Raw genomic sequence first — 22,422 nt, 5'->3', positions numbered from 1 at the left:
ATGTCAGAGCCGCCGAGCACTTGGTTGGGGTCAGGGCATGTCGGGAGGTCGGTGCCCCTGCATGCTAGATTAGTGTTGGAGTGCATCTAGATCGGATCCTCTAGAACACGGACAGATGGCTAATGGAGATCGTTGATGAAGACCCCATCTGGAGACGACACCCACCTGGCAGCCAATTTTGCGAGGAAATCGGTGACATCATTGTCCTTTCGGGGGACATGATGCGGTTCAATCCCTTAGAATTTGTCCTTGAGCTTGCGCACCTCCTAGCAATATGCTGCCATGAGAGGGCTCTTGCAGGAGGACTCCTTCATGACTCCGTTGACAACCAACTCTGAGTCACCATGGACATAAAGCCGCGTAGCGCTGAGCTCGACGATGATGTGTAGTCCATTGATGAGGGCCTCGTACTCCGCGGCGTTGTTTGAGGCCAAAAAATGGAGACAAATCGTGTAGCAGTGCCTGCTCCCATCTGGGGAGATCAGAACCACTCCAGCCCTCGAGCCAGGCACCATGACCAACCCATCGAAGTACATCATCCAGTACTCGTGGGTGACGTCTGGGGTCGGAAGCTGGACTTTCGTCCATTCGGCGATGAAGTCGGTGAGAGCCTGAGACTTAATAGTAGTGCGGGAGATATACTTGATATCGTGGCCCATGAGCTCGAGGGTCCACTTGGAGATCAAACCCATGGCATCGCGGTTGCGGACGATGTCCCCTAGCGGGTATGAGGTGACGACCATGACTTTGTGGTTGGTGAAGTAGTGTAGGAGCTTCTGGGTCGCCATCAGCACAGCGTATAGAAGCTTCTGAACCTAGGGGTATTGAGCCTTGGCGTCGGTGAGTACCTCACCGATGAAGTACACTGGTCATTGAACATTCAGGGGGCATCCCGGCTCCTCCCTTTCGACTACGAGGGCGGTGCTCACAACATGGTTGTTTGCCATGATGTAGAGGAGGAGGGGTTCTCCCTATTCGGGAGCGACGAGGACTAGGGCTGACGTCAGTGTTGCTTTGAGGCTTTCTAGGGCCCGTTGTGCCTCTTTTGTCTAGACGAAAGTGTCTGTCTTCTTGAGAAGTTTATAGAGAGGCATCCCCTGCTCGCCTAGTTGGGAGATGAACCGCTTAGGGCGGCCAAACAGCCGGTGAGCCTCTATACACCCTTGATGTTACGTATAGGGCCCATGTTGGAGATGGCTGTGATTTCTTTGGGGTTGGCTTCGATGCCATGTTCGGACATGATGTATCCGAGCAGCTTCCCCTTTAGAACCCCGAAAACATATTTTTCGAGATTCAATTTGATGATGAACCTTTGGAGGTTTACAAATGTTGCAATGAAGTTTGCGATCAGGTCGCTAGCTTGAGCCGTTTTCACCACTATGTCATCCACATAGACAGTGATTGTTGGCTTCGGCCGCTCGACTTGGTCAGGCTGGTTCGACAGGTCGATTTGGTCGGCGAAGCATCGCTGCATGCACCGTTGATAGGTGGCGCTAGCGTTCTTTAGACCGAAAGGCATGGTTACGTAGCAGTACGAACTATACGGGGTGATGAATAAAGTCATGACCTAGTTAGACTCTTTCATCGTGATCTGGTGGTGGCCTAAGTAGGCATCCAGAAAGGAGAGTATTTTGTATCCTAAGATGGAGTCGACTATCTGGTCTATGTGTGGCAAAGGAAAATGGTCCTTTGGACACGCCTTGTTGATGCCAGTATAATCAACACACATTCTCCATTTCTCGGTCTTCTTTTTTCACAAGAATAGGATTAGCTAGCCAGTCAGAGTAGTATACCTCTTTGATAAACCTGATTGATAGGAGTTTGGTGATCTCCTCGCCTATGGCCCTGCGCCTCTCATCGTCAAAGCGACACAAGCGTTGCTTGGCGGGCTTCGAGCCCAGGACGAGGCATAATGCGTGCTCAGGGACCTCCCTTGGTATGCTCAGCATGTTAGAAGGTTTCCACGCTAAGACATCATGATTGGCGCATAGAAAGTTGGCAAGCTCGCATTCCTATTTGGCCGGGAGCTTGGTCCCAATCCGCACTGTTTTGGTCGGGTCGGCGGGGTTGATTCCCACCACCTTGGTTTCCTCGGTCGGGTGGAAGGCACTCGAGGAGGTCGGCTCATTGTAGTCTGGGACTGCTGGAGTTAACGAATTCCTAAGATTTGGGAGCTCGGCGGAGTTGATGACGGTCATGGTGACCTTGAAATGCTTGTGGTCGCATGTGTAGGCGTGCGAAAAGATGCTACCCACGGTGATGATGCCATTCAGTCTCGGCATCTTCAACTTGAGGTAGGTGTAGTTGGGGATCACCATGAACTTGGCATAGCATGGTCGCCCCAAGATGGCGTGGTAGGACACTGGAAAGTCCACCACCTCAAAAGGTGAGGACCTCCGAGTGGAAGTTGGCTTGGTCGCCAAACGTGATGGGCAGGTTAATCTGTCTGAGCGGGTATGCCTACGTCCCTAGGATCATGCCATGGAAGGGAGAGCTCACTTGGTGGAGCTCCAATCAGGGGATACGCATGGCGTTGAGGGTGTCGATGTAGAGAATGTTGAGGCCATTGCCTTTGTCCATCAGCACCTTGGTGAGGCGCTTCTTGCGGACGATGGAGTCGACGACAAGCGGGTAGTGACCTGGTCGAGCGCATGGGAAGGATGGTCTCTCTAATCAAAAGTAATCGGGGAGTCTGACCAGCTAAGGAAAGAGGGGATGGCCATCTCGGCGGCACATGCCTCTCTGTAACACACCTTGTGTTGGCGCTTGGAGTGGATGGCATCCCTCGGGGTTAGGGAAGCCGTCATCATCCTTGCCCGCGGTGCCTCCTTTCCTAGCCGCCTCCTCCTTGCCCTTCCCTTCCTTTGGCTTGCCGGCCTGTTGTAGGAAGCATTTGAGGAGCTCGTAGTCTTTGTAGAGGTGCTTGACAAGGTAGGCGTGGTTGGTGCATGGACTCTCCATGAGCTTGTCGAAGTGGTTAGGCTAGCCCAACTGGGGCTGCTTGCCTGCATGATCGGCTACGGTGACCAAAGCTGGGTTGGCCGATCGGTGCCGATCCTTCTTGTTCTTCTTGCCCCTTTGTGTGGAGGGGCCTTCGCCTTGGTCCTTGCGCTTGGCCTTGCCCCTGTCCCGGCTGCTGCTAAAGACCGCTCCGACCGCCTCCTCCCCGGAGGCATGGTTCATGGCGACATCGAGCAGGTCGCGGGTGGTATGGGGCTTCAGACAACTGAGCTTGTGGATCAACGACTCACAGGTTGTCCTAGAGAGGAACGCGCCGATGACGTCCGGATCAACAACATTAGGAAGGGAGTTGCACTGCTTTGAGAACCTATGGATGTAATTCCGTAGGGACTCGTTGGGCTCCTGCTAGCAGCTCTTGAGGTCCTAGGAATTCCTAGGACAGACATATGTCCCCTAGAAATTTCCGACGAAGACCCTCTTGAGATTCGCCTAGTCGCGGATATTATCGAGCGGGAAGAATTTAAGCCATGCTCGAACATGCTCCCTCACGTAGATGGGGAGATACTGAATGATGAAGTAGTCTTCATCCACTCCTCCGGCTCAGCAGGCGAGCCGGAAGTCTTTAAGCCATATATCGAGGTTTGTTTCCTCGGTGTATCTGGCGATGTTGGTGGGTGGTCGGAAGCATTGTGGAAATGACGCTCTCTGAATGCGACGACCAAAGGTGCGTGGTCCTAGGCTATCCGGGCTAGGACTCTAGCCGTTTGGTCAGCCACCATGCCTAGGGTGTGTGTCCCCGCACTCCTCGATGGTCAGGCTAGGGCCTGTATCACCTGCTCTCGCCGCCACTCGATAGGCGTCATCATCGTGCTGGGCATTGCGTCAATTGTTGATGACACTATGAGCATCATGGTTTGGCCTGAGGCGTTCACGCATAGGTGGTCGGTGTGGAGCGGGCGCTGGGTCAGCTATGGTGCAGCCACGGCCTCCTGTCCCATCCCCATCAACAGCAGTGGTGAGTGGACACAACGATTCGACTGGTGCGGCCCTAGTCCTCCGGTTGGACAAGAGGCCACGAGCCTGTGTCGTGATGCGAAGCTCTCCACCTATTGAATGGTGGCGGTCTCCACTAGCGCCCGAAGGTTCCGATGGATTGCTTGTTGGCTTAGGGAGGCCACGCAGAAAGCATCGCCGTAGCAGCGATGTTCTAGCCAGCTCAAGCAAACTGAGGGGGTCATTCCCTCTATCCAAGATGTTGCGCTAGACCTGATGGGTGCGACCCTGGCCACTGCTCGCTAGGTTACGTGCGCGTGGCGCAGCATGTTGCGCCTAGCGCTCCAGCACAAGTGGTGGCTGGCTCTGCCGCCTTTGTCGTAACTCCTCGCCGTGCTACTGTGCACGCGCTAGGGCCTCCATACGAGGGTCTAGAGGGGTGTGAGCCTATAGAGACTCCGCTACCACCGGTGGCTGTCCCGGAGCGTCCGTCATAGCGCACTCCCAGGACAAAGGGTGGCCAGGTGCCATGACATCGCCGATGCTGGAGTCGTCGCTTTCGACCTCGTCATCCATGAGGTCGTGAAAAGAGGCAGGAGCGTAGCCCGCCATCCCCATTAATTCAGATGTGAGAGGGAGTGGCGTCAGCATCCTTTGGAGCCCCACACGTACACGTCCACAGGGGACGCGAAGCCATAGGGGAACCAGTCGCATGGTGGTCACAATGGGGACAACGGGGTCCCTCGAGAGAGTCGGCGGAAGGTATTAAATAGCGAGTAAAGAATAATATGTACATCACTCATCGTGGGGTTCGAGCCCAGCATGGGCTTAAGGCGAAGCGCAAGTGTCTCGATGTTGAGGTCATCGAGTGGCCCAGGGCCGGTGGAGGGTGCTCCTCCTCCAGTGGACATCGGGACGAATGCCTCCTCACGGAGGTGAAGCACGCCGAGCTAGTCAGCGATGAAGTCTAGACTTCCGAAGAGGAAGGTCTGGAGTGGCTCAAAGATGGGAGAAACCCACATCCCAATAGGTGGGAGCGTAGGAAACTCCTGTGAGCCAATGCGAATCGTATCGCTCGAGCCCGCCATGCCAAAGATGGTGGAAAGGTGGGCCATCCGATGACCAAAAGCGTGAATGCACGACATCCTCCCCACGGACGGTGCCAACTGTCGGTGCGAAAGTGACCAACAAGTAAATATTTGTAGTTTTGTCATGCGTTGTGATCGGATGTGGCCTAGCACTCAATGACACAGGATTTATACTGGTTCAGGCAATGTGCCCTACGTCCAGTTTCGGTCGGTCGGTGACTTTATTCCTGAGCCTAGGTGTTCAAAGTTTGCTGTGGGGTTACAAACGAGTAGAAATAAGAAGGGGGTGTTAAAGGTCCGGTCGGACTCTAAACCGAAGGGCCGAGAGTGATGGGAGCTCTAACGTGCGCTAAGTATTGGAGCGTATGCTCTGTGTAACATTAGAGTTCTAGAGTTATTGAGGTCTGAATGATGCGATCCCTTTTTAGGAGAGAGCTCATCCTCTTTTATAGTCAAAGGGGATGGGCTCTTAATAGTGAGTGAGAGAGAGAATGTATACATGTGCTACCTAGTCTTGTTGCCCACGCTGTTGGGTACGAGATGGTTGTCGGCGCCCACAATACTATTCTTGTCCAGATGCACGTGGCAGGCTTTACCATGTTCGCCTAGTATGGCAAATGTCGGCGCCTACAATACTGTAAGGCAAATGTTGGCGCCTACAACACTGTTTGGGTTCTAACAAGCCTGGAAGGTTGCATAGTGCCTATCTGGCATGGCCTGGTGGCACCGTCCTATAGGTGCGTAGGGTATGGTAGGGTACGGTCCTCGGTATTATGGTTTGACTTTGTTCGCCTTACCTTATCTGCTTCGCCTGATCCCCATGCCCTCACCGAGCGGGTGTCCCCGGTCGATCGTTCCTAGTCGGCCCCGACCGTGTCGGTCGGGGAAGAGTCATGAGCAGAGGTCCGGCGCATCTCCAGTCAGAAAAGGAGGTCGAAGTTGGACCGTGTCCCCACCTTGGCCAGGCCTTCCGGTCGGGGACCGGATCGTTGCCCTGGCCTATCATTATGTATCTGGGCTGGCTCGGAAGGCGCGCGTTGTCGCAACTCCATCTGATGGGCCAAGTTTTTTGCTGGGAAGCGGGTCCATTGGGGACCCCGGGTTTATAAACCCGATAGTTTTTTTTCTAAGAAAGAGTCTTGTCACGTCCATATCCAGATGTCATCGCCATCAGGGAATGCCTTTTTTGTGAGGTGGATGTGACATACACCAGTGTACCACGAGATAGCAAAATGCAACCAGTAAGCTTAATTTGTTGTTTCAACCAATATAGTCATGATCTGCCGTGCAAGCAAAAACGATTTAGCGTCTCAATCGTTTGAATCCGCGAGAACGTGACTCTTGGTCTACAAACACACGAGAATGAGACTTACTCTAGGCCAAAAGTTTTACTCCCTCTGTTCTAAATTATAATATTCTTTTGGCTTTTCTAGATATATAGTTTTTGCATGCATCCACATATTAGTTATATCTAGATATATTATACTAAAAATTATGCATCTAGAAAAACTAGAACGTCGAATAATTTAGAACGGATGCGTTGATGTCAAATTGGGTCACACACCAATTAGGTCTAGCATGTCCAAGGTCGCACACAACCTAATCATGTAGCGATTAAATCCAAGATCAACAAGACCGATCAAACAAATCGGTGAGGCCGATTTGAAGCCTGTTCTTAGAGCTCGAGAACACCTTCTGGGAAGACCCGTCGGGAAGAAGCATGTCGAGATTGTCCTACCATTGGTAAGGCCATCTAGAATGTCACCGAATCATGTCAAGAGAGGCGCCGAACAAGAGGTCATTGGAAAAGTAGGGTAAAAGGGGTAAGAGATGTAAAAACGATCGATTGGATGTTGGATACTTCAATAAGTTATGATCCTCTAACATATATATAGAGGGAGTAGTCTTATCCCAACAAGAAACCTTTCCAGGATGTAATCTTCAAGTTTTCCATGAGCTCAAAGCAGTTTGGATAGGAATCCAAAAGACTAGATTCGGGCAAGTTCTCTATCGGAACTTCTTATGTGAGAGGAACCTCAGCACCCATGCCAACAGGTTTATATAGGTACATCAGAACTTCTGATGTCCGTTGACAGTTCTGATGAGGACTTGACACCTACGGATACGACCATTGATTATAATGTGAGCTCGTTCCTATGTTTGCACAACGACACAAGCATGTAATTTGTTGCTAGGTAAACCATGGGTTGATACAAATAATGTTGTGCATAATAAGGCTACTAACAAAATGCTCATTCAAATACAACGGTAGCAAAGTTACTCTTAAGCCTATGATTGTTGCTGAAATTTTAGAAGCTGGTCGCATAAGGGCAGAGAGAGAAGAAAGAATGAACCTTAATTTCAGAAAAGAATGAGTTGTTTCATATGATACAATACATTCATCTAAATCTGAATTTTTACAAAAAAGATCATTTTGCTTTGCCTCTTATTGGAACTAATATTTTGCAGCATGTACACAATAAAGAGGATAATATGGTATATTTATTGATATAACTTATTGTATTGATGGTTCAAAAGAAATATTGTATTTGCGTTGATGTATTTATACTTGAACCCACTTAGATCAAAGAAGCAACAAAATGGTGTATGGAGATCTTATTTGCACTTTATCATGGATGGATCCATGCATTAAATAGTTTGAACCCACTATACAAGTTATCTATTTAGTTCTCAATGTGTGATGTGGCAAGAACTTATATACAATGGCCCCGTTTGCTTGGAGGAATCTGGAGGAATTTGTGAGAGGAAAACACTGTTCCGGATGAAAAAAAAAGAAGCGGGTCAAGCCGGGTTTAAGGGCACGCGAATGGGGCCAACACCTATCTGTAGGTTGTATATTCTTTAAGTTTTTTGCCTCTTAGTTTTGGCACACTGTGTAGTTGCTCCCTCCGTTCCAAATTATAATAAATCGTTCCAGCTTCATAGTTTTTGCTACGTATCTAGATATACAATATATCTATATATACATTAAAAGCTATGTAAAAAAAAGGCCGGAACTATTTACAACTAAGAATAGAGTGAATACTTAATTAAAATGACCTAGTAATTAATATTCATAGCATATAATTGGTTGGGGAAAAAAGGATGTGATATGATGGGATCAACTGCTCCTAGCACATCCAGTGGTCCTATATCTATATGTATATATATAAGAGCTAATCCTCATACCTCATGGGCTCATCACTTGATACAGGTAGCAAAGTAGTGCTAGTTTGCTTGCAGAACATTTTCCTCTCATCACAAGAACAATGGATTCCGACGCGATCCCTCTGATCGGTAAGCTGTTAACCTCCCCCGTTGCTTGCTACTCCATCTATCCCTTACATATGGGCTGGTTGTGTTTTTCATATTTCTCTTTCTTGCTTTTCATTGGTATAAGCTGTTAACCTCCTCCCGTTGCTTGCTACTCCATCTGTCCCTTACATATGGGCTGGGTTGTATTTTTCATATTTCTCTTTCTTGCTTTTCATTGGTATAAGCTGTTAACCTCCTCCCGTTGCTTGCTACTCCATCTGTCCCTTACATATGGGCCGGGTTATGTTTTTCATATTTCTCTTTCTTGCTTTTCCTTTTTTATATATACTAGTAAATATGTTCGTGTATTATAACGGGACATATAACATGTTTTATGGACCGAAGGCCCATAATTATATATCTTACCATGCCATCTTGGTTTTCTCTTTGTATAGCTTGGCATTGTGGTATGCTTTGTCTCCCCACTCCTCTAGATCTGATATCTGCATTTGTCTAAGCTGACTGGCTTGCTTAAAATCCATGTTCCATCGATCTTTTTAGATTTAATTCAACTTGGCCCACCCTTATTGTAACTAAATCCTAAAGCACATAATAAAAGCTAGTTGAAATAAATAATTAATCTCATATGATACTCAGCTTAAATGGGTGGTTATTGCCTATATCTGTTATAAGCTCAAATAAAAAGATGGAAGGTTAGCCACATGTGTGTATGACAAGTTGCGACACACATGAGCTTGGACTCACCTAGCTAGGCCTCGACACGAGTAGTGGGATGCTAGTGAGGTTTTGCAACTCGAAACTAAATGAGAGCAAGAAGGATCGAATCGAAGTGAGTGACGTAAAAAGAGTGGTGAGAGTGAGGGTAGATGGACCAATGGGCGATGGAGAAAAAAATCATGATTTAATATTAAGTAATATAATATTTTTCTATTTGAAATCGTAAGTCGTTCTAGTTTTTTAGATACATTGTTTTTAATATGTATCTAGACATAATATATATCTCCTTATGTAGCAAAAATAATGTACCTAGAAAAGTTAGAAGACTTATAATTTAGAACGGAGAGAATATAAGAGCATCTCCAACCGTACCCAATATTTTTTTCCTAAAAACATGAAAAAATATTGAAAAGAAAATAAAGAAGGCCATCTCCAAGAGTTTATAATAACCCACTCCTAAAATATAGAAGACAATTTTACATCAGAAATTTTAAACTATTTCTAAATTATCCTAATCACTTTTATATATTCTTTCTCTCTTGTACATTTGCATCAGGAACTCTTTTCTACTCTTTATTCTTTCCACGTCTTTCCACCTTTAGAGTGGCTGACAAACACGTGCGGAAGAGAGAAAATACGCGTGACTCGAAAGCGCGTAACTTTACGTGGAATAGAGGTGACTTTTTTTCAAGTTCTAAAAGATTAGGGGCCCCATTCGGCTTGTTTGGCTTGTTTTTTCAGCTGGAACCGTGTTTTTCTCTCACGACAATTCAGCCAGAACAGTGTTTTTCAGCCAGTTTCAGCCAAGATTCAGCAAGCCGAACGGGGCCTAGGAGTTGTTGGAGAGGGGTTTTTTCTCATCTCACTAAAAACTAAGGATTAGAAACGGATTTAGTGAACTCTTGAAGATGCTCTGAGATAGATAGATAGATAGATGGATGGATAGATAGATAGATGGATAGATAGATAGATAGATATTTTTTTTGGAAGAGAATAATTGGGGACTCTTAAAGTAAGTACTTCTTTTGCACTGGATATATTTTTGCAAGCAAAAAAATAATAATAGTTTTTTGGCATTTTTTAGTTGCTCGGCATGGATCGGCGGCCTGCTTTGGTGCTGATGTTAACCTGCTGTGCACGATTTGGCCGTGTTCTAGTGGGCTTTTACCGTTCTACGGGACGGCGCACGGAAGGTAGATAGAAGAAGCCTACGTCCGTCCCTGCCATTCTGCCAAGTGATCGTACGAAATTCCTCTACAAAAAAGTGATCGTACAAAATCCAAACGGGAAGCGCATCACGGACAGCACGTAACGGGATTAGAAGGACCAAGCCCACCCGTCGATGCTGTGAGAATCGGAGACAGAACAAGGAATCAGAAACGGTAGAACCGAGACGGAAGTTTGCGGCGCTTGGTTAAACGGAATTAAAAAAACATGTGAAAAAAGAACGAAAAAAGATACACGAAAAAAATAGGAAAGGGATCGAAACTAAGAAACTCTTGGCGGTTTAATATTATAAAGTAAAGATAAAATAAGATAAAAATTACTCCTACATATAAGGCGGTTACATATAGGATTAGGATGCACAGACACGATTACTCATGCATGGGCGTACTCACACTGTGCATGCATGGTCTCTACTTATGATGCACCTTCCTGTGCAACCACGTGTCGGGTCTAATCATAACTATCTATACTTCTAACAAGAGCATGAGTAAATGGGTGAGCTGTAGTAAGTCCAGTGAGCGTGGGAAAAATTGAGTTTCAATTAGGGAACTAAGTGATATAATCCTGTGAGATTAGTAAGTTCTCATGGGACTTTTCTTCTAACTTTAAATGGGCCTCAATTCTCAAGGGCCATATTTCTCCAGGTACTTTTTCTTTGCTTCTTGAGAGGAGATGCACCTGACTTTCACTTCAATGAAATTGGATACATATGACACACGTCTTGTTTGCTAAAATACATATATATTTACAATGTTATTTTTCCCGTTGTTAGATATTGTCGCCCTTGTCGAGAGGATTGATGATCCAAATATGGCCAATGATAAGGATTTACTACAAGTTGTCCAAATGTTGGATGGTGCTTGCAAGAACGTTGGGTTCTTTTATGTGGTACGTGCTAATAAACTTTGGTGATTGAAGCAAGACAACCTGCTTGAGACATTTTAAGTGAATTGCCTTAGATGCACATGTTTAATTTAACTTGCAACACTTTGATATCTGGATGGAGGATAGAAACAATCAAAACTCCGTGATAGAATGGAGAATATAAACAATTAGGGGCTCTTGCATTTGTACCCCTATTTTGCATCGAAATTGTGATTTTGCTCATGTTTTTTTAACTTTGTGAATTTACCCCTGTCATTTTAAAACGAAGCACCACTTTGCCCCTATTCCACCATCATCCCCTAACGGTGTTAACTTTTATACTATTGGACAAAAATGCCCATGTGATTTTACCCTTCGTCCCGGGTTTGTTAGCGCTATTTGTGATTTTACCCTTCGTCCAAAATATTTTGACATCAAGTATTTGACTATTATTCAAAAGATTTTGACAAATTTCAAATGTCAACGTATGTAATTCACAATTTTCACACAATTTTTTTAACCTGCATGAACTGGCCATAGCCCACATCAATCCTAACTTTTTCAAACTTCAGAATCATTCATCGAAATGTTATCGGAAAAAAGGAAAGCAGGTCCACGATGGTTGCCGTGCCGTAGATACAATAGACCGCCGCCCGCCCGCACGCATCAAAGCTGCCCTGCTTCGAGCCGCTGCCACGGGACCGAGCAGCTCTGCTCCTCGCCACGCCGGCCGGAGCTACGTCGCGTAGCCGGCCTGAGCAGCGCCGCACCTCCCCGAGCAGCGCCGCACCGCCTCGAGCCGCTCTGCTCCGTGCCGCCCCGAGTAGCGTCTACTCTGCCCCGCGCCGGCCAGAGCTGCTCTACTCGCTGCCCCGAGCAGCCGCTCCAAGCTGCGCCGGTTCCTCCCTGGAGGCCCAGACATGCCCGCGCCCCCGCGAGCCGTTGCCGCAACACGGGCCCCGCGCGCTGCTCCGAGCGCCGCGTACCGCCCTGAGCCCGGCTAGCACAGGACGAGATCCACAATGGCCCCGCACGCGTGCGCCCCGCGCCCCGGAGCAGCAGCCGCACCGCACACGCAACCAGAGGCCAGGAGGCGCAGCTTGGAGCCGTCCTGTGCGCCGAGCCGCACGGCACCCGCACCACGCGCTTGGGCCGAGCGCTGCGGCCAGGCGCCGCCGCTACCCTACGCAGGCCGTGCCCCGCGGCCGGGCACCGCCGCTGCTCCGCCTGCGACCGAGCACCGCCTTGGTCCCGTGGGTCGGGACAAGCAGGAGGCTCAAGATAAGATAAGGGGCAATTCGGTCTTTTAGCCTGTGTGTTTTGGGATTTTGATTTTTTTTAATTTATTTATTCTGGTCCATCTAACGGACGTGCAAACCAGGGGCAAACGGATGATTCGTTTCAAAATAACAAGGTCAAAATCACAAAGTTAAAAAAAGAAGGGTAAAATCACAATTAGACTTCTGGACAGGGGCAAGAACACAATTTTCCCAAACAATTATAGAAGCTTTGTGATGTCAAACAATATTTAAGCTCTTAACCAAACAATTTCAACTGAATTACTCACGATATATTTTTGAACTCATGCTGTTAGAAATAAAAATAAAAACATATATCCACAGTAATGCAAAGGAATATGCTAAAATAATTTGTGTGACCCAATGTACTGCACTAATGTTTATATTGAAATGAATTATGATGCTTAATTAGTTCTGCAAATACAGAAATACAGTTGATTATATTTATTTGTTATGAATGGACCAAAACGACTTAAATGTTTATGTAGTCAAGTTATGCTGCTTGCTAACTAGGAGTTTATCAAAATCTAAGCAAGGTGACTAAATTCTATCTACAACTTTGTTAACAGAAAGGCCATGGGATCTGTGATTTGTTAATGAGGGAAGTTAGGGACGTGGCAAAGCAAATCTTTCAGCTTCCTTATGACGAAAAAATGAAGATTAAGATGACGCCTGATAGTGGATATAGGTGTGTTGCGGCTTAAAGATGCCTAAATGTCCTTATAAGTTTGTATTTGATTATGGGGGACTTTATAATGGTTCATCTTTTGTAGAGGATATCAAAGACTAGGTCAACATATTACCTCGGGAAAACGTGATATGCACGAAGCAATTAATGTGAGTTATCAAATAATGTCTCTGTGTTTTTTATTTTGACAAGCTATACAGTTATGATCTAATAAACTATTCAAGATCACAACAATGGCAGTACTTGGCTCCAGTTATACCTGGTAAATATGGAGATCTTGGTAAAGTACTTGAAGGATCTAACGTGTGGTATGTTCCAAATTCCAACTCTCCGCTTTGATATTTGACACAAATATATAACTAGAAGTGCCATATGCTTTTGCATCAGTATAGAAAATGGTTAGTTTTTGTATGTTGTTCACCTACAACAAATTTGATACGAAAAAGGTATTACAATAGATTAAATAGGTTCAGCTTTAAGATAACTAAATACTCCCTCCGTTTCAATTATAGTTCACTTTGACTTTATCCTAAAGTTAAACTTATTTAGCTCGAGCAAGCTTGTAGAAATATGTATTAACATATGCAATACCGTACAGTTTTGTGAGTATACATTGCACACTATATTTTTTATCAATAATTTGTAATCTTGTATTGAAAGTTTTAGCTACTAAATGATTTCAAATGAAAAATATATCAACAACAAATTTTAGATCTTGTTGAGATCTAAAATTTTGATATAGGGTGTGTCTCCATCTGAGATAGTTTAAAATTATAAAAATCTCAAAATCTGAGAATTTTGAAACGAATGTGAAGCTGTAGATTGCATTGATAGCTACAACTTTGGTATAGATCATATCAACATCCGATGTCGCTTGAAATTTCTAAATTTTAAATTTCAAAATCTTAGAAGATAAATGAATATTTAGGAATCTAAATGACTTTAAATAAAAACTTGTTAACTACAAAGTTGTAGATCATATTGAGTACTACAAATTTTGTGCAGATAATGCAACATCCAAGGTAGTTTGAAAATTATAATGTTTAAATTTCACAATCTAAGAGTTTGAAATGTTTTTTTTTTGGACTATAAACAAGTTTCAAATAAAAAATTTATCAAGTACAAAGTTGTAGATCGCAGTAAGCTCTATAATTATGGTAGAAAGTTTGACTTCATCTAAGTTCATATGAAAAAGTTATGATTTTTTTATAGTCATTTTTAAAGGCAGATATTTTAAGAAGTCCTACCTGATTAATCAATGAACAGAGACAACCGTATTAAGATGTCCACCTTTATTAATAGTCAATTGACAGAGACGGTCACGATTGGATATTTGTCTCCTTAAATGATTAACAGAGATGGCTTCACAAAATGCCCGCCTCTATTAATTAGCGAGCATGTTTCCTAAAATCCTTTATGTAGTAGTGAGGCCTAGAGCTCAAGATGTTAACTCAAGGAAATAGAACCTTTGGACCATGTAACGTTTGTGTTTTGCTAGTCTCTACCCATGCATGGTTGCGTGCAATGAAAGCATGAATTTGCTTATTTCTAGCAAACAACCTAATCAATTAGCTTTCTTGCAGGCCTGAATATCTATCAAATTCTAAGTTAATTCTGGAAAACTATAGCAGCCTCCTTAAAGGTTCACATTTCTACTGTACTCAAATCGTTCTCTTGTTCTCATCACTAGACACATTAGACACTACTACTGGTGTTTATCACGCTCTTTCTCACTACAGATCTTTCGAGGAAGATCATGCGGGGTATAGCATTAGCATTGGGAGGGCCAGTTGATGCATTTGAAGGGATAGTCAGCCTGTTCACTTGTTGGTTTCAGCCAGAACTTATCAGCCAGTTAACAGTGTTTTCCTCTCACAACAAACCAGCACCAGCCGGACTTATCAGCCCAGAAACCAACCAGCAAACAGGCCGAGTAGCAGGAGAACCTTATTGTCCAATGGGGCTGATTAGCTATCCTGTCTCAACCGATGTTCCAGAAGAGAAACGCACTGAAACTGGAATGTAAGGAAAAACATGTTGACCGTTTTCTCTTACTTTTATACTGTCCCAAAATTTGTGCTTTCTAGGTGGATACATCTCACAGTAATTTTTTTTGGTGCTTTCATGCATCCGAATACAAATTCATCAGGGGGGCTCACACTGATTACGGTCAGTACATCTTTCGAAATGTTGAATTTTTTGTCCTGTTGCTTACTTTGAAAATTATTGGAGTTCATGCATTTCCTTAACTTGATTATTGAAGACAACAGGGCTTCTGGCACTAGTTAACCAGGCTGATGATATATGTGCCCTTGAGGTACTAGTTTCCTTCTTCGCCCTTGTATAACCTTTGTATGTAGTGTAATATGTATTATCACTTGTCCTTATCTTGGCCTCTCTTGTAGATTTGTTGACCTGAATCTAGCTATTTGCCTGAAACTTTCTAGTATATATGCAAAAAAAAAAAAAAAAAAAATCCAACCTAGGAGGAACTAGGCGGTTTTTCATTAAGAAGAGAAATAGGCACCCAAATTCGGTCAAGAGAGGACTTGAACTTGGTGGTTGGGTGCATTGCCACATCTCTCACCCAACCAGTTGAGAGGCTCACTTCCTTTCTATTGAAAAGTATAACTTCTATATATGTACTATACTACTATGTCATATACCTTTGTAAAGCCCACTGTCCTTACCTTTGTTCCTGAGAAAAGTTGAGATAAAGCCGATCTGCATAAAGTCTTTGGTAATGCAATTTCAGGTTCAAAACCACTCTGGCAAGTGGATACATGCCATGCCTATTCCTGGAACCTTTGTTTGCAACATTGGTGAGATGCTCGAGGTTTTTTTTTCCAATTACTAATTTACTTTCCTACCTCCTTCGCTCGCTGATTATTTTCTGAACATACAAATGGCTAGTAGGTTGCATAATTAGTTTTACTGATCATTATTGTGTTTCATTTAGGTCTACTCGAATGGAATTTATAAGCCCAAGCTTCATAGAAGTCATCAACAATTCCTTCGTTGCCGTGTATCTGCCGTGTTTTTCTACGAGGTAATACATGTATGCATGTATTAATATCCCCTCTCTTACCTCCCTCTGTCATTTCTGTCTGAAAGCTGTAACCAATTGTGCAGACAAATTTCGATGCTGCCATAGAGCCTGCGGAGTTCTGCAAGGATAAAACTGGTGGCACTGCCAAATACGAGAAGGTCGTGTATGGGGAACGTTTGGTTCGGAAGGCTAGATGCATGCTACCTAGTGATCAGTGATCAGACTATCCATATGCTTAAATAAATTGATGCTAAACTAGAATAAAAGAATTACGAAATAAATATATACATATATGATGAAAACTACCTGTTGTAAGGCGCGTGTCACTACTTTTCTCGGAACCAAACCAATAATAAAAGATATAAGGCCGGGCCGAGTCCCTGGTTTGCAGAATGCCAAATTAAACCACTTTGAGCCATTGTTGACGGTCGTTACATGCTAAATTTCACCATCAACAATGTTTACTTTTGAGATGGAAAATGGTGTAATCCATGTGTATAGATTTCAAAAATAGGGTAAATGTGTATACTATGGAAGATACTAACATACAGAGTCCACCACAAGAAAATGGGCCAATTCGGGGTTGCCAGGGTTTAGGCGACCCCGGCCCCTTGGTGTCAACTGACCTGGCCTTCGGGCCTCTATCAACCCAAGTAGAGAAAACACATTCTCAAACACATATACATCCATCGGTTGATGATCTAAGGTCCGGATGATGTGTCGCATAGATCCATGGCCCACCATTCAATCGGTGATCAATCTCACATGAAACCTACCTCCTATGCATCACATCGAGGGGGGGGGGGGGGGGGGGGGGGGGGGGGGCCGACCTCCCCTTGGTCGTCTGAAGGGCCGGAGCATGGAGCCTTGGAGCAAGTGAAGGGGTGTAGAAACCAGCGGCGAGACTCCCGAAGGAGCCATCTCGACAAGAGGAGAACCGGAGGCTACATGGCATGCTCTTGGTGAAGCCTCGGTTCGGAGCAAGGCGTCAAAGCACGAGGAAGCCTTGGGTTTTGCACAAGCGCCAGACGATCCTTCATCCTGGAGCTCGAAGCCTGTGGTCCTCCAAGAGCCTTAGAAACCTCTGTTGCTCGGCGAAGGCTGTGCTCAGCCAAAATGGCCCAAGCGTTGTGGCCCAGCAGAGAAACAGCCCATGAAGGCTGTGCATGTATTAATAGAGTAGAAGCAAAGGGTTTGGGGTTTTCATTTAGGTCTACTCGAATGGAATTTATAAGCCCACAATTCATAGTCATCAACAATTCCCTTCGTTGCCGTGTATCTGCTGTGTTTTTCTACGAGGTAATACATGAATATATAACTACCCCCCTCTTTTAACTCTTTCTGTCATTTTTGTCTGAAAACTGAAACCAATGGTGCAGACAAATTTTGATGCTGCCATAGAGCCCGTGGAGTTCTGCAAGGAGAAAACTGGTGGCACTGCCAAATACGAGAAGGTCGTGTATGGGGAACGAGCGGTTCAGAAGGCCAAACGCCTGCAACTTAGTGATTAGTGATCACACTAGCTATATGCTTAAATTGTTAAACTGAAATAAAGGAATTACTAAATATGTATGATGAACTATCTGCTGTAAGGCGCCATTACTTTCCTCGGAATAATACCAATAAGGCCAGTCTCAATGGAGGTTTCATAAGGGTTTCATTCTCATTAATTACTATAACACATCGTCATTTTGAATGACTTGTCATGATAATTATGAAGAGAAAGATGATCAGAGTTTAGTGGGGATGAAACTCATCTGGCCCAGTTACCTATGCCGATGAAACCGAATGAAACGCGCATTGAGGGGTTGAGAGTTTCATCGGGAGATCCCGTGCGGCACCCGACGGTCACCTGCGCATCGTCAACCCACGTTCCCGCAATCACCAGCGAGTAGCCTGTCGCACCGGAGAGGTCGCCGCGCCCCCTGCCTGCCGTGCGGGGGAGCTCGCCGCGCCTCCCGCCTGGAGCCGCTCCGAGGAAGAAGCCGACCCAGGTGAATCGACGAGGACCTTGCGGCGGTGGTGGTGAGTTCGGTCCGTCGTCCATCTTGGCACCTCCATGTGCCCCGCGCCTAATTTTTTACTATTGGACCCTTGTTTGAATAAAATTTATATTTGGACCCTTGAATGCTTACATGAGCCGTCACGCCAAAGACTTGTTCTTGGCATGCCATGGTGTGACCATAGGAGACCGTCACCTGCACCATTCATAACTTTTTTAATATTGAGGAAAAATAAGGCACTTTTAAAATAAAGTTCGACTAATATATACATCACTTGGGCAAAGGACAGATTGGCAATGTGCAGATGACCCTCTTTGTAGCTTGGTACATGAAGCAAATTTTTAAACAATATGGCCATAGACGTTGGGCAGCATATCAGACGCTGATTATATTGTGCTATAATAATTAAAGAAGATGAAAGAACTTGATTTTTGGCATGAACCAAACACTACCAGACCAGAGAAAATTTCTGTCGGCTACATGAAATCCTACGGTTTTTAAAAAACCGACGGGAATCCGAGACCATTCCTGCCGCCCACTGGAAACCGACGGGAATCAGGAAGATATTTCCTGTCGGTTTGTCAGAACCGTCATAAAAATAATATAGCCGCCAGAAAAGAGTTTATTCCTGTCGGGCTCTCCAAACCGACCGGAAGTTAGTTGCCGTCGGCTTCCAAACCTACAGGAAACATTATGTCCTGTGGAACCAGGAGCCCCGCGCGGGAGAAAACGAAGTTGGCGCCTAGAAATCCCGCTCTCTTTTTTGAGGGCCCACTTCCAGATTGACTAGGTATAAAAAGGAAACCTCAAACCCTGGCTGCTGCGGCCGCCGCTTCCCACCACACATGGACCCCCGCGCGAGGCCGCCTCCTACGCCCGCGCCGCACCCCCCGCGGCCGCCTCCTCCGCCCGCGCCTCGCTCCCCGCGGTCGGCTCCTCCCTTCGTGCCGCGCCACCCACAGACGCCTCCTCCGTCCGCGCCGCGCCCCCCGCTGCCGGCTCCTCCCTTCGCGCCGCGCCAGCCGCGGCCGGCTACTCCGTCCGCGCCGCGCCCCCGCGGCCGGTTCCGCCCGAGGCCACCCGTGCCCCACCGCCGCCGTGGCCTTCACCTGCGTCCGCGCCCCGCCCGTCGACACGCCGTCTGTTCGCGAGCACATCTGCACGGCCCCAAGAGCATCGCATCCGGACTAAATCCTGCCAGTTGCCACAAGAGGAGGAGATTTGCTGCCACAAGAGGGGGAGAAGGAGATCCTGCAGTGAGAGGTGATTTGATTCGTCCCTTGCAATTTTTTTATGGATACTGAATCATTGGCATGAATTGTGAAAAAATCAGCTCTGTATATCTTTGTGTATATAGTTTGGAAAGTCTAGTTTAGCTATATGATTGTGCAATATATGCTCAGTGGTCTAGCAATAAATGTGATTTCTAGAATAATATTAGTTGTTTGCTGCAAATGTACACAACAATCAGGCTTAAAGTTGGTTAATTTATATACAAATTAAAGCTATTATGCAATCTTGTCAGTGATGATGCTCAGTTAGCTAGTGTCACATATATATGTGCTTGATGACATATATATTAATGTAAATATAAATAGAAGAGAAGACGTAGTCAGCCGAAAAGGCCTCCACCTGGCCAGCGAATTCCTATTAGACCCCTTGGTGAAGAGTGAGTATATCTTCTCCTGTACTGATTTATTGTTAGCTGTCACTTGTGGTTTATTGTTACAGGCTTACAGCTGTCACTTGTCACTGCTGGTAGATAATTTATTTATTAGTGAGAATTTAGTAGTGAAAAATTATTAGTGAGACTTGAGCTGTCCTTCTTTCTTTGTATTAAGTGGCAGCTAGAAATATGTTCTCTATTGGGTGAAAGATGATATGCACAGCTACTGCATGTTTGTTGCACAGCTACTGCATGTGTTGTTGCAGGAGTGCTACTTTGACCAAAGTGATAATCCCTGTGTCATACAGATATAGATATATTATTTCATATAGATAAAACCTTATGTATTATTGCTGATTTTATCCCTGTAAGCATGGTTTCACCTCTAGTTATTGCTGATTTTTCAATATTATGGCTGTTATGACTGCAACTTGTGACTATAGGCAATTTGAGTTTGTAAATTACTCACCTAAGAAGGATATGGGGATTGGTGGTCAAGTCACAGCTCTGCTAAAGCATGAGTACCCTTCTATGATTGAAGAGAGTCGTTCAAAGAAGTATTTTGCAAAGACATGGGCTCACTATGATATTATTGAAGATGGTGAAGGGATGACTGCTGCTGATCGTTTTAAAGAAGAATTCTGGGTAATTCAATAAGTGCAAAATGTCACTATTTTTAAATTTCTAAATATGATTTGCCTGCTGCTAACGTAGGATTTGGTTTGTCTAAATATGAAAGATGATATGCCTCTGTTTTGTCAATGTAGAGCATCTACTCAGTGGAAGATGATTTAATGCCACATGCAGAATATGTTCTTGATAGGCTTGCAGCTAAACAGTGTAGAATAATGATGTATGAGCTTCGTGTGGATGCTGTGAAGACTGAAGACATACTATGACAAGTTCCTTCAGCAGAGGATCAAGGATTCAGAGGCTTGCAAGAAATTACTTTGTCAAGGCCAGTATGCAAAGGTTAAGCCAGACTCGATTTCTGAGGCTGCATGGCGCGCCATTTGTGCTTACTGGTGCTCACCGGAATATTTAAAGAAGCGCCGCCTTACTCAAGAGTCACAGGACCAACCGGATTTTACTCAAAACAGGGGCGGATCTTGACCATATGGTAAACCAAACAATATCTGGTAAGTTGTGATGAGCTGAACTCTACATGTCCATATATTACTGTCACAGGGAAAGACTTATGGTCCACACACAGCCACTGACATGAATACATTTTGCTCCATGAAGTCAGGTGTCAAAAATTGTGATAGCAATGGAAATAGTGGTCCAATTCCAAGCCAAAAGGCCCAACAGCGTGTTGTATGTTCCACCTGATTTTTAAATATCTAAGGTTTTGTATTATGATATGAAGGGTAACATGAACTTTTTTTTGTTTCATAGGATGATTACTTTGCTGCTCTTGAGGCTGAACATCCAGATGATTGTTGTTAGAAGGAATGAAGCTCACACTATTCCTGGGGGCAACAGCCCAAACATGTACATGAGTTGGGCATATATGCATCTAAACCCTTATACAAAGAGGAAAATATGCTATACACCATATATATCTAACACCCCCCTCAAACTCAGGGTGAATCACAAACACTGAGTTTGCAGAGAAAGAAACGATGTTGAACTCGCGTCTGCAACTTGGTGAAGAAATCAGCCACCTGAAGCTCGGAGGGCACATAGCGAAGAGCAATGACATCATCCTGCACCTGAGCCCGAGTGTAATATGCATCAACTCCAATATGCTTGGTGAGCTCATGCTTCACAGGATCACGAGCTATATTGATAGCACTGGTACTGTCAGACAGAAGAGGAGTGGGCATAGAAACTGAAACACCGAAATCCTCAAGTAACCATCGAAGCCAAGTAACCTCTGCTGTCGCAAGAGCTATAGCTCGCAACTCGGCCTCTGCACTCGAACGAGAGACCGCTGTCTGCTTCTTTGTCTTCCAAGCAATGAGAGAGCCACCAAGAAAAATACAATAGGCAGAAAGAGAGTGACGATCAGAGTCACTAGCCCAAGTAGCATCAGAGTAGGCTTGGAGTTGAAAAGAACTAGAACGCGGGAAGAACAGACGACGAGTAATGGTCCCACGAAGATAACGCAAGACACGAAGGAGATGGCTATAATGGACATGGGTGGGAGAAGAAACAAATTGACTAAGAATGTGCACAGCATATGAGATATCAGGACAGGTCACAGCTAGATAGACAAGACTCCCAACAATATGACGATACCGAGTGGGATCGGTGAGAGGTTTACCATCAGTAGCACGGAGCTGAAGATTAAGCTCGATGGGAGTCTCAACAGTGCGATGATCAGTGAGGCAAGAGCGAGCAAGAAGATCCCGAATGTATTTTTCTTGGGATAAGTAAATGCCATCAGAGGTGGAAGATACCTCAATCCTAAGGAAATAACGAAGAGGACCAAGATCAGACATAAGAAACTGCTCGCTGAGGCGTGCCTTGACAAAGGCAATATACTCAGAATCATCACCAGTGATAATCATATCATCAACATAAAGAAGAAGAAGAGTGCGACCACGAGGGGATGTGTGAATAAACAAGGCAGGGTCATGATTGCTT

The 22,422-nt window shown here is 45.1% G+C and overlaps 3 protein-coding genes across 6 annotated transcripts; 1 reads left to right on the top strand and 2 right to left on the bottom strand.

The window, feature by feature from the left end:
• Positions 1 to 266: 266 nt before the first annotated feature.
• Positions 267 to 788, bottom strand: LOC136523422 (uncharacterized). Its single transcript, XM_066517108.1, has one exon. It carries the CDS (start codon positions 786 to 788, stop codon positions 267 to 269), a length of 522 nt encoding a protein of 173 aa, XP_066373205.1.
• A 1,224-nt stretch (positions 789 to 2,012) lies between these two features.
• LOC136523421 (uncharacterized) lies at positions 2,013 to 2,318 on the bottom strand. Its single transcript, XM_066517107.1, has one exon. It carries the CDS (start codon positions 2,316 to 2,318, stop codon positions 2,013 to 2,015), a length of 306 nt encoding a protein of 101 aa, XP_066373204.1.
• Positions 2,319 to 8,245: 5,927 nt separating this feature from the next.
• Positions 8,246 to 16,938, top strand: LOC136522255 (2-oxoglutarate-dependent dioxygenase 33-like). 4 transcript variants are annotated; one of them, XM_066516072.1, is made up of 12 exons: positions 8,246 to 8,339; positions 11,035 to 11,150; positions 12,994 to 13,112; positions 13,198 to 13,261; positions 13,353 to 13,420; positions 14,696 to 14,754; positions 14,999 to 15,134; positions 15,262 to 15,281; positions 15,383 to 15,429; positions 15,868 to 15,934; positions 16,072 to 16,161; positions 16,245 to 16,938. In XM_066516072.1, the coding sequence occupies exons 1-11, from the start codon at positions 8,312 to 8,314 to the stop codon at positions 16,092 to 16,094; spliced, it is 747 nt and encodes a 248-aa protein (XP_066372169.1). In that variant the 5' UTR covers positions 8,246 to 8,311; the 3' UTR covers positions 16,095 to 16,161; positions 16,245 to 16,938. The 4 variants fall into 4 exon arrangements, with proteins under 4 accessions (XP_066372169.1, XP_066372167.1, XP_066372168.1 ...); XM_066516070.1 differs by having other exon boundaries at positions 14,852 to 15,134; XM_066516071.1 differs by lacking the exon at positions 16,245 to 16,938 and having other exon boundaries at positions 14,852 to 15,134; positions 15,376 to 15,429; positions 16,072 to 16,141.
• The last annotated feature ends 5,484 nt before the right edge of the window (positions 16,939 to 22,422 follow it).

Source organism: Miscanthus floridulus, chromosome 18, assembly GCF_019320115.1.
Source record: "Miscanthus floridulus cultivar M001 chromosome 18, ASM1932011v1, whole genome shotgun sequence".
Lineage (NCBI taxonomy): Eukaryota > Viridiplantae > Streptophyta > Magnoliopsida > Poales > Poaceae > Miscanthus > Miscanthus floridulus.
This window is presented reverse-complemented; position numbering and strand designations above follow the sequence as displayed.